The following is a 13,351-nucleotide window of genomic DNA, read 5'->3' as shown; positions in this document are numbered from 1 at the left end:
ACCTCTAGATTTCTCTTCCTTAAATCACAAGTTGTTCTTTCCAAGTTTTGCTTGAGAAAAAAATTAGAGGAGGGGAGAGATTTGGGGAGGGGAAACATAAAGTTCCTAACTCTCCCTATCCCTTACTTGATTCCTTTCATCTTTTCACAACTCCCCACATATTCTAACACAGCCATTTATTTACCTGGCATCCCAAAAAACTTTGGTAAAATATCTCTACTCTTATACATACACACCACGCTTAAGAAGAGTAGGGATGAAGGTAGAATAATAGTTCATGATGATTTAATTTACTGTATTTCATTTATTCTGAGCCTTTAAAAAAATTAATCTCCCTGAAATAAGAATGTGATTTGAGATTCTTCATTTAAAGTTTTTCATCTTATATTATAATTTCATCTTTTGTGTTATATGTCTTAGTACCAAAGTAAACTACATATCCTTTTTCTCCAACAAAGGACAGACTGTGAGCCCAACTCACAATTCTTTGACAAATGATGAACAGACTGACAAACCAAATGGTTTAGTAAACATTTAAGGCCATACTACTGAGGGGCTGGTCATTTAAGATAAACTATTTGGGGAGCAGAGGATGAGACAAGTGTTATTTGCTGGTGCAAGCAAATTTCCAACCATTCTTAGGAAGTGGCATCTATGACAGGCCAAATAACTGCTAACAGTCAATTACTATAACCATAAGACTCAGAAAGTAATAATCTAGAATTTGATTTGCTAGAACTCAGAATTTGATTTGCCAGTACATGAGGGCAGAGCCAATAAATAGGTTGATAGACACCAATTTCACAAAGAGTGGCAGAAAGTAACAGATAGAACTTGAAAAGGAAATATATCCCATAAGAGGGTATAATTTGCCTTTGAAATCATATTTATTTTTGGTAGTAAAAGAGAAAGTTAACCTTGTAGCCACCAATAAAATTAACTGTATGTAACAAATACACAGAAGAGATTTAAAGAACTAAGTGGGTGAGCTGGTTTCACTCTTACCTAGAAATTAAGTACCCAGAAGTTAAAAAAAAAAAAGACAAAACACACCCTTTTACTTGGGAAAAGAAATTAAGCCCCAGAATTTATCAGCATTCCAAATTACAGAATAATTTGATTCAAGTATTTGAGTACTTTCAATATCTGAGGTAATATAGAGATAAAAATAAAATATCTTCCCTAGGATTTTCAAAATTCCTGAATATAAACCAGTATTGAAATCAGTAAAGTGGAAATCAGTAAACTGTGTTTTTCTCCTAAATATTTTTAATGATAAACAAAAAACAAAAAAACAAAATACAAAGTCTATCAATATTCAATATTTAAATTACCAAACTGTCACTGACTTTTAACTATCTAGGAGATTTAGGAAGCCATTTTCATTTTGATTAATGTTCTCTCTAGAGTTAGCCTTTAAAAAATTTTAAGGCTTTTATTTTCCTTTTAAAAACAAACAAACAAAAACAACTAAAATGTCCTAAGTCCTTTTAATTGCTCTTCTAGTACAATGTGATAAAAGAAAACTCAACTAGTATATCAGGGCCAAATTTAACTTTCCTACACATTTGGCTCTTCCCCCAGAACATATTATTAGGCCAGGGGAAAGAAATTAAGGAACTAATTAAATACAGGTTATACTTACTATAATCTTCCATATCCTGGTAACATTTAAGCTTAAATTGTGTATCAGTGACTCTAATTACTCCAAATGAACTTTTTGTATGTGTTTTGTTAGTATAAACCAAAATACAAAAATCTCAAATCCTAAACAAATTTGACTCTCCTACTGTTTGATGGAGAATATGGCTGAATAATTAAAATAGTTACCTCGACAACCTTACTTCAGTGCAGTTGGCAGTCATTTTTTTTCACATCAGATATTTCAAATGTTTGTCTTATATTATTTAATTTCTTAAAGGTCCTGAGTTTCTATTAAAATTCAGTGTTACAGAATCTACAAATATGATATGAAAATGTTATAAATAAGAATTTTTTTAGACCTGACTCCCTTATCCACTGCTGAGATGCAGAGTGCTCTATAGTTTTTCACTGGTCTTTTATTCCCCTTGTAGATGTTCTTTCTCTGTAACTATTCAGCTACATGACATTAATTATCTATCAATCTGTGTAATCTTGAACTTTCATCTTTCTCCTAAGCTCAAGATCTCATTATCCAATATGGTAGTCACCAGCCGTTGTGGCTACTGAATTCACAAGCTACTGTAAAGCAATAACAGCATCATTAGAATAGACGAATAATCTTTCAAATAGACTTTTTGAAAAAAAAATTCTTCTGAATACATTAATTACTGTAGATTTATTAAAAATCAGTCTCAGTAGTTCATAATTACACCTCAGATCTTACTTGAATTTATAGAAATCTGAGGAACTTAAGTCTAGAGGCTTACCATTTTTACTATATCAGAATACGCTGATTCAACAATTACACCACGATTAGTTGAAACATACTCAACCAGTTCATTCAATGTTGCTCTTTTAATTTCTTTGCTCTTCAAGTCTGAAACAGAGTCCATGAAATCAAACAGTATGCAACACTGCTGCAACTTCTGACAGAAAAGCTCTTGTTGTTCATTTGAAGTGGCATCTATAAATAAAAATAAAGAGAAACTTAGAAACAACCTACTCAGAAGTAACTGTTTATGTTTTATTTTGTAGAAGCTATTCACATACATAAAGTAAAACTTTTCTCAAAAATCTAGTGAGAAATTGACCCATCTAATCCCATCATTCATTCCAGACATGAATTTCTACCTTTGTCTTCTCTCACTACCTACAATCAATTATTAAACGTTATTGATTCTGTTTCTTTAACTTACCTGGAATCTATCCTTTTCTTGTCATTCCCACTGCCATTTTAATGACCCTCCTCATCCATCATCTAGACTACAGCAATGACATTCTAACCGCTCCTCTTGCCTGTGTCCAGAAGCACTTCCTGATTTATCCTCTGAACTACCTCAAAAGGTAAAATCTTGCTAAAATGAGAATCATTCTGATCATACGCAATACTTTTCAATGATCATCCAATTTATTACAGAACAAAGTTCAAACTCCTCAGGATTGTACATAAAGTGGAGGTGCCTACTGCCAAGTCATCTTTCAGCACTATCTAGCATGCACCTTCACTCTGGTTAAACCATACTCCTTGCAATCTACTGAAGATTTTTACTGTTTCCTCTGCCTGGAATGCCCGTTTTCCCACCCTGGGAACTCTCCATTTATTAAGTTTCAGCAGAAGCCTATTCCACTCTCAGAAGCTTTCTCTATGCACTGAAGCTAAGCTGGCTGGTTAATCCATCTTTACCCAAATGTATCTTAAATGCTATCTCTATTATAGTATGTACTGTGCTTTATGGCAGTTATATTTTATACATTGTACACTCTTAGATTACAAGGCCCCCCAAACAGGAAACAAGTGTTCTCTCCCTCTCTCTCATTACCTAACACAGTGCCTATGACACAACATGCATTCAATAAATGTTTGTTATTTTACCTTCTACTTAGTACAAAAATATGGGCACATTTGATTCTAACAAATATATTAATTCCTTCTGTTGCTAACATTCAAAAAATAACAAAACTTCAATTCTGAACTTTCAAATCCATAAACAAGGACCTTCAATTAGCTCATTTAAGTTTCTTAAACTATTGAGATTAAATTTTTTCAACCATGTATTTCAATACTGATATTGAGCTCACAGTATATAAAAGTATTCCTTCACTGAAAACCATTGCCTTCTAGGGAGAAGGCCTAGTTTACTCCAGCTAGAAAAGATCATTGCTTAATCCACCTATACTCATTCTGTGAGGAGGACAATCTCTAATAATATCACTGAACTGTGAGTATTTTGTTTTCTCACAAAATATAAGAAATAAGAAAAAATAAGAAGAGTGTATTTATGCTACCTTAATTATGAATGTTAATTTTGTTGACAACTTAAACTATTATTAAACTGTAAGATATTAATTTAAAAAACAAATGTCTACTTCATATAAAGATAGAGGTAGAAATCTTCATAAAGATAATCTAATCAAGGATACCTATGCTTTTTAAATTTCTCTGGGGCAGGAAGCCAAGTGAATTTACTTTGCAACTATATTCAAGTTGCTGTCCTCAAAAAGCTAAGTTAAAAAGGTAATACTAAAATGCAGCAGCTCAGATATCTTAAGCCCACTCACAAAAAATAAGACAAATACAGTATACCTTTTTGATTGGTAAGCTTTACTCAAATGATAATTTAAAACATACTATTTTCAATAAAATAGTTGTGGATATATTATAAAGAATGACAAAATTCACATGACTTCTGAAGTAAAAATACAAAGATTCTAAAAAAATTTGAAGTTGCTGCTGTCCACTTATGGCTATGCCAGCAGAAACTTCTATAGCAGCTCCACTTACAAAGAAGTTGTATGACGCCAAGTCCCATAATCAATAATGACTCTGCTATATGAAAGCTAAAGTCAACAATCCTAAGATTGGCATCAGAGTCCATGTAGTATTGACAGAGTACATAACATTTTTAATAATCACTTCCATAAAGTTTTTGATTCAAGATGACCTTTATTGGAACTATTCTGAAGTGGAAACATTTTTAGGAATCCTTAAAGAAAAAGACTATTAAACTTGCAGCTATTTTTAATACCAAGTAATATTTTAAACAGTTATCTCTAACCTAGAATTAAACCTCAGCCTACTGGGGGTTGAGAGTGAAGCACCCTCTGGCATACACAATGCACATAATCTTACTAGTCATATATTCACTATCCTTATTCATCTGAAAATGACCATTAGTCATTCTCAATATAATCTGCTCATTCTCTAAGAAGTCAGTTGTATCCTGAATGGCCTTTTTCTTAAATTCTCTAGGGTTTGTCTCCCTTAAAGTTAAAATGATGTCTACTTAATACTGATAACTGTTTATTTCAGTTACTAAATATATGCCTGCTTAATACAGACAATTAGCTTGAAAAACTGGAAGATGGATGCCTCTGCTTTTTGTAAGCTTCCTAATCATGCTTATTAGATTGGGTATGTATTATATACTGAGAAGGGGTGATAATTTGAACTATATAAATCCTTCTCAAATAACACTGTACAGGAAATTCCCAGAGTTCTCTCACTCAGTGATATCTTTATTTATAAATACATCTATATCCTTATTATATAGCTTTATACTACACTTTTATTTTAATTATATCTTTATATATAATTAAATTCCATTATAATGATGGTTTGGAGAAATTAGGTGCCATATTTTTAGAAGGTAGCTCAGTTCTAACAGAGTTTTAAAATATTTTTAGCTTTTTCCCTTAAGCTAAAAAAAAAAATACAAACTCATACAATACCTCATTTCAATATGTGATTACCTTATGTAGCCTGTCCTATTCTTTCCTTCCTCCTCCTAACCACCTTCTACCACCTTCTCAATGTGAAATCAGTCCTCTCCCTGTTCTCCAAAGGCCGCATCTTTTTTCAAACTCTTTTCCCTGCCTAAAATACCTTACCAGATTTCCTCCCCTATGTTTCCATATCCCATAAACTTAAATCTCACATTCGCCACCAAATTTCCCTTAAGGTATGTCAGGATACAGTGATCCTTCCCTTCTCTGAACATCTATAATACTCACAATCTCAATCATACACTTGAGTATGCACTAACTTTGGGCCTGTATTTAATGAATATTTCTTTTGTTACCCACTAAAAGCATTCAGGTTCCTCAAGGGCAAGGATCATTCACTGAGCAGGGTTTCCTTTTTATTTCTTTTATATCTAGCATAGGGTGTATTTGGAGCCAATAAATATGTATTAATGCTTGACAAAACTATAAATTTGAATAATAATTACATAATGAAAAACAGGCTATAGAAAAAGAAAAAGGTCAACACTGGTGCTGGACTTCAAAAGTGGCATAGTGAATTATTATATATCATGTCTATGGTTAAGAATTTATAACAATGACCACTTTTTATCAATAACCTACCTTGATGTAGATTTAGAAGGATTAAATGAGATAATGATCATGAAGGTGAGTGTATATATTTGAAACTAGAATACAAATGGAAAGCATTTTTCTCTTATACCACAGTCTAGTTGCCTACAGCTAACATGTGAGGAGACACACAACAATTTTCAGGACTGGTATATAGCAGATTCAGAAATATGTTACATATAAAATGGAAGTTTCTTTTTCTGGGCATCTAATTCTTGAGTCTCCTTCGGGAAGAAATTAATATTTTCATACCTTCTCCATTCAGTAATCCACTTCTTAGCCTTAAGATTTCTTTGAATTTGATTTCTCCTCCAGAATTACCTCCCAGCATTACCTAATATTTGGATTGGGATAGGTCACATCTGGATTTTCCCAAACATTAGAATATTTAGAAAGCAGTTAACATTTCAACTCCTTTGGCTCTGAGTGAAAACAGAAATGTCCAATCCTCAATTACTTTTAGGTATTAGGGAACAGAAAAATCCTTCCCTACCTAGCCCTGTCAGTACATGTTCTATTGAGCAGTCTGCTGTGCTACATAATAAAACATAATGCTGCTAACATTAGTACTTCCTTCATGCCAAATACAATTCTAAGTGTTTCATATGTCTAACTTATTTAGCTTTCAAAACAATCCTCTGAGGTTAGTTTTGAAAGTCAGAGATGATTTCCTGCCTTCTAGAGCTTAGAAGCAGGTTGGGAAGGCAAGATAAAAAACATAAAGAAATAATGCTATCAGGCAACAAATGTAAAAGGTACTGTCATTTACCACATGTATACGTGACCTATTCTCTACGTAATCTGGAGTCAAAAAGAACTTGAGAGCGCTTACAATATAAAATATAAACAGAACAATTAAAAATAAAATCAGAATTAATAAAAAAGCAGTAAAGTCATAGATATTACATGGTAATTGCTATATTTAAACACTTTGTGTTGACTTTCTTGGCAGCTAAGGTAAAACAGCTATGGAATAGTAGATCAGATTGTAAAGGTTAAATGAGAGAAGAGAAGCTCCTGTCATCTCCTATCGGTTGGCCTACTTCTAGCTTCAAGACATGCAACCTTTTTACATAGGTCAAAAATATTTTTATAATGGTTATCCTAGTAAGAAAAAATAGTGATCATAGTTTTTTATCATTAAAAAATTATGAAACATTTTGCACCTGTAGATATTTAATACATCCCAATTTGTAGGTACCTTTTTGAAACATCAATTTTCAGAATTTTCTCATAAGAAAGACACAAAAGCAGAAAATATATTTCAGTAAGTTGAAAAAAGATCAGACGATATTCTGGCTATATTTAATAAATATGAATAACAAATAATTTGTGAGAAAAAGAATATATAATAATTCTGTTCACTAAATGTAAAAAGCACTAACAGTATCTATACCGACTACTTTATAATTCAGCTTCCCCATTACAAGAATGCTTGCAAATAAAGTCTATCATATTCAGTGGTGTTTCAGTCTGGCAATGTCTTACTTTTAGGCAGTAACGTCACATACTGTTTTTACTTGTCTATTTTTACTGGGCTAATGTTGATTATCCATTTGCCATTCTCAATGTGGATGATAATGTCCACTCTGATTCCTATGGTGAAAGCTTCTTCACCTGGGATTCTCCCTGCAATAATAACTGATATTTTCCATCAGAATTCGACTTAGAGGTTTAAAAATGAAAATACCTCTTGAAACATACAAATTTACAAGAAAAATTCAGAACATCTTATAGTGCTGTATCATACAGCAATTGAAATGGTGGATGCTGATGATGTAACTGTTTTTCGCATCATGCCCAGAGTATAACACAGTACCTGCTCAGTCACCTTGAAATTAATTGCAAGAGATCCCAAATTTGTGTTCAAGTAGTTTAACCCAGGACTTCTTGAAAAGAAGACTGTATCTATTTCAAATGAATATTAATTTCTTCTAAAATGTGTATATCAATCATGAGCAAATAAGGGATGAGTATTAAAGATCCTAGTGATTGACATTTAAACGAAGAGAAAAACCCAGTCCTACACATAAATTTAGATAGTACATCTTGACCTAAGTATTAATCTGGGAGCAATTCAGACCAGTATAGCATATTCAACAATTTTAAATGTCTTAAGTCTTCATGTTGCCTCAATGAAACTTAATCACAACTTAAGAAAATAATGTAATAGACCTGAAATACCAATTTATATTCATCTCTTCAATAACAATATCAGAGTTAAGGATTTATTAAAAGTGTTCTTCTAGAAAAAATTACTAAATCCCCAGGATAAAAAGCTCTTCATGAAAATTATTAAAGATGCAAGAAAAGCTGCACAATCAAGGAATTATCTAAAAAACAGATATTCCTTCCCTTGCAAAACATAATTTAAATTTGACTGGAAGATGAATTTTTTAAGGCATCTTAACTGTCTCCTATTTTAGGATTATCACTTAAGTTTCATCTCACCAAAAATTCTCACTACTGTTGACATCCCTACTTGGCCTCACGTAGAAGGAGAATCAGGACAACTCTAAGCAAGTGAGGCATTTCATCTTTGGAAAACTCTTAATACAACTTTTAAAACTCGCAAAAGCCCTATGAGGTTTTCCCCACTTACCTCTAAACTATTTTCTTTAACACCCAATTTGAAGATGTATCTGGCTCACACTGTAAAAAAAAAAAACCTGCTCTAAACGACCGTTTTTCAAGGTCTGGGTTGTAACCCATTAGTGGGTAGAGTAAGATAATTTTAGTGGGTCACAACCAAAATTTAAAAATATAAAATATCAGTTTATTGCATGTAAGAGTATTTATTTTATATAACTTTATATGTGAACTAAGTTGTAAAGTAAGATGTGTTTCTTATTACAGTTTACATGAAAAAAAATCTGAAAACCACATGTTCTACAACATGTAAAGTACCGTACACACTTCATAGCATGTCCAAGATCACAAGAACATCTGCAATGAAGCCAGGATTCAGATCACCAAGAATGCAAGGAGAACAAGTATGACTACACTGTCTTTGAAACATTAACTGATCCTTTAATAGATGTATTTTAAATCTTCACCTGCTTAAAAATTACAATGTATATTCCTTAAAAATGGCAAACTTGTTTATCTCTTCTCCCTCACCCTAAAAGATTAGATCAAAAAAAAAAGGAAAAGAAAAGAGATAAATCCACAATATCAAAGAAAATAAAAGAATGAGCCCTTAGGCAATATACTTCAACAAGTTTCTGGAAAACTTAAAGTACATGAAGTGGTAACTGATAAAACCAAAAGAGAGGAAGTCGTATCCTAGAATAAACAGAAAGGGGATCACAGACAAGATTCCCATAGAACTCCATATTAGAAATGCCAGCTGAAATAGAGGATGGGATTAAGACAAGAGCTGAAAATAGGGGGGATTATATAAATCTGTATGTGCTGAAGTTTGCCAAAGCTCTCCAAAAGATAGTGAAGCATTTATGCTCAATGCCAAAAAAGGAGAAAAAAAAAGACACGTCTTTTCCTAAAGAAACTGAATAGTCCCAGATAAAGATTCATACGTTCTAGCTTTTAACTAGTTGCCTGCCCAATTAGTCTCTGCAAAACCAGATAGTCAACAAATCCCATCCAACTTCTAAAGTCATTTTTTGCTTACTTATACATATTAATAGACTATTAAGGATCCCCAGATACTACAGGAAAGTCTGTATGTAATATGAAAGAAAACTAAACAAACAGGGGGAAAAATCTCCCAAACAAATAAGATAATTTAGCTAACACTGAAATTTCAGATGCCCAGGAAAAAAGACTAAAAGCTTTCAGACTAAAAAATTCACTCACAAAAGAACCAGAGGCAGATAGCCAACAGATTTCTTAGCAGCAAGAGTGATGCCAAAATAACAGGGCTCTGCCATTAGAACTCTTATGCTAGTCGGGAACTCTACAACTAGCCAAGTATCAATAAAGTATAAGGGTATTATCAGACACGCAAACACTCAGAAAACTTAGCACCCTCATAACCTTTCTCAGGAAATTACCTGAGAATACGATGCAGCAATAGGGAGAAAGAGAAAGGAACGTAATCCAGGAATTGGAGAATCAACCTGGGAAAGCAATAAAGGCCTAGAGAACAACTGGATCAGTTTAGAGCAGGAGGAGAGATGGCCCCAGAAGCCTGGTCTCTAGAGAAGGATCAATAGGATATCTTATTACATGGAGATCTGGAGGAAAAAAATTAAGAGTATGTTAAAGGTACAAGGAAAAAAAGACACAATTAGAAACTCCAGGAAATACTAAAAAAAAAACAAAACAAAACAAAAAAAACTATGTAAGAATGGAAATGTAATTATATTATGTGGCTCCGAAGCCTAGACAGTTACACAATATAAACCTTATTCACTGACTTTCAACTTTTAGAATTAAATTACAATTTACAGAAAACTTAGTTATGGCTATAGAAAATGTTACCAGCCTTAAAAATGAAGAGATAACTAAAGTTATAAACGAGAGGAGGAGAAACTGAGGGGCACTACCTTTCCAACCCATTTCCCATTACTCCCCCATTTATATCCCATATTCCATTTACACTGATAACTAAAGTTCCCCAAATAGCCTGTTTGCACATGCACTGGTTGGAATGCACGCTCCCATCATTATTCTTCATTCTCTTCAAAGGCAATAAAAACAGTGCCCAAACACTAATCAATGAGTAAAAAACTTTAGCCAAAGAATTTCAAGTCTACCAGGATCACTAAATATGACTATATCTCCTGTTGTGAGACAGAGTATCAGGATATTTTAGCTTAATACCATTAAATATTTACAAAACTTCTCTTGTTCTAAATCCATGCTTATCAAGTGTAAGCAGTTCTAAAATTTGCCCAAAAATTATTTGACACTGCCTCTCCTCAAAAGGTGGAGGCTGCTTCTCTTCCTGTGAATGTGGGCTGGACTAAGTGACTTGCTTCTAGGAAACAGAAGGAGTATTGTGGAAGGGATGCTATATAACTTCCAAGTCTGGGTCATAAAGATGAGGCTACATGACTTCCAAAGTGGATTCTTCCCAGAAAGATCTGGAGTTACAAGAAACCTCAAGGTTCACAGAATAAACTGTTTGAGAAAAATACTACCTATGTGAATGAGAGTATAGCCTTGCTGATGACACTAACTCATTTGATATTAACAAACTTTGTAAGAATTTTAAGTAAATTAGAATCTTTAGGAAAATGCTGTAAGGAAGTTTTACATTGTACTCTCTGGTGTCAGTTTATGAAACCTATATAGAAAGACTGTACCACTAAATCAAGAGGTCTTTAAGACAAGTTTAGTTTTAACATTGTACAAGTGTATCTAACTATATACACACAGATACATGGTTTCTTATCATGTACAATACAAATATAAACTAACCAAGCTCATGACACAGTCATAAATGCAATTTATTAATTTAGGATGAGAAATTATTCCATGTACTATGTTAGAATGTTCTAATTAGAATATAATTAAGACCTTAGACAGACCTACAGGATAAACCAAATCAGAATCAGAATGATGTTTGGGGTATTAATTTTCTATTGCTTAGTAACAAATTATCCCCCAATTTAGTGGCTTAAGACAACAATAATTATTATCTATCAATTTCTTTGGGTCAGAAATTCAGACAGGGTATAGCAGAGGCAACTTATCTCTGTCCCATGATGTCTAAGGCCTCAGCCAGAAAACTAAAAAGCTAGAGACTGGAATCCTGTGGAAGGCTAAGTCACTCATATATCCGAAGGATTAGCTGGGGCTAGTGCCAGAACCCCTACATGTGACCTTTCCATGTGGCCTGGACCTACTCATAATATGGTGACTGAGTTCTAGGGGCAAGTAATTTGAGAGGTCTAACAAAGGACAAACATAACTTTTAGGAAAAAAATTATAAAACTTTTATGAAATATATCAAAGACATAAATAACAAAGATACATCATATTCATGGGTGGGAAGACTCAACTAACCATTCGACGCAGAGAATATAATTTGGATTGCAATAGGGTATTTTGTTGTAACTTGGAGTTGCTCTTAAAATTCATCTGGAAAAATAAAGAGCCAGGAACAGCAAAGATAATTAAAAATCATCTTTTTAAAAAGAAGAAGAAGGGATCAGTCATCTTAACACATACAGTAATTAAAAGTACATGGTGGTGTACAGGAATACACATAAACACTGTTGGAGGAGAATAAAGCACTTAGAAACATGCCAGTGTACATACATAGAAGGTTAATATATAGTATAGTTGGTGTTTTTAAAAAAAAAAGTCAGCGGGAAATTTTTGAAATTCAGTAAATTATGCTAGGACCATCATATTAAAAAATCAGATCCCTCCCATATACTGTTTATAAAAATTGCAAGAAAACTAAAAAATTAAATGTCAATAGGAAAGTTGTAAAACATTTAGAATTTTATAAGCCAACTCTGGATAGTATCCAAAATGCACACACACAAAAAAACCTATAAATCAATAAGAAAAAGGCAAATAAATCTATAGAAGAGCACATGAAACATAAATGACCAGTAAGCATATGAAAGATCATTTAATCACACTGGTAGGCAGAAAAATGTAAATATGTATAAACTCTCTCTATATATGAATTTATGTATGAAATGCCATATATCATTTCATAACCATTGCATAAGGATGACAAAAAGTATGGGCAAGACTTCTGCTTCTGGCAGACTAATCGTCCTATAGTAAACTACTAAAAACTGGACGAAATACATGAAATAATTTTCAGATGTTAGAAAACAGGCAATATAGGACTGTGATCCCTGAGAGAAGGGGGAAAGGGCGAACCCCACAATTGTACCAGCTCTCTATTAGCTCTTTACAGATTGCAGCATAGGGAGAAGCAATATAGCTTCAAAATAGCAAGCACCTTTACTGAGCTAAACAGTGCAGCTCAGGGTTGACAACGTGGCTGGAATCTGCATGGAAAAGAACTAAAGAAAAGGAAACTATATAGAAAAGGGATTTTCTACTTTTCTACTTATAATGAAGTGATGATACGACTTTTGCCTTTTATTCTATTTACTCAATAAATTATTTTTGAATGTAAAACCAGCCTTGAATATCTGGCATAAATCCCACATGATCATGCTGTATCATCCTATTTATATGTTGCTAAATTCAATTTGCTAATCTTTGAAGATTTCTGCATGTATGTTCATAAGGGATATTGGTCTATAATTATCTTTTCTCGTAATGTCCTCCACAGGGTTTTTAATTAGGATTTAATTAAATAGATGTAATAGACTTATTCAGACTTTTGTTTCTTCTTGGGTCAGTTTGAGAAAGCTATTTATTTCAAGGGATTTTC

General features: G+C 33.0%; 1 protein-coding gene across 3 annotated transcripts in view; it reads right to left on the bottom strand.

Moving 5' to 3' along the window:
• Positions 1–13,351, bottom strand: part of PPP2R5A (protein phosphatase 2 regulatory subunit B'alpha) — a 59,944-nt gene that overhangs the window by 26,331 nt on the left and 20,262 nt on the right. For all 3 annotated transcript variants that reach the window (XM_006198751.2, XM_072948501.1, XM_072948500.1), the window contains exon 2: positions 2,412–2,608. In XM_006198751.2, coding sequence (XP_006198813.1) covers positions 2,412–2,608 — 197 coding nt within the window. The remainder of the gene's footprint in view (positions 1–2,411; positions 2,609–13,351) is intronic.

Source organism: Vicugna pacos, chromosome 23, assembly GCF_048564905.1.
Source record: "Vicugna pacos chromosome 23, VicPac4, whole genome shotgun sequence".
Classification (NCBI taxonomy): Eukaryota; Metazoa; Chordata; class Mammalia; order Artiodactyla; family Camelidae; genus Vicugna; species Vicugna pacos.
The sequence above is the reverse complement of the archived record's forward strand: the minus strand, read 5'-3'. Positions and strand labels throughout refer to the sequence as shown.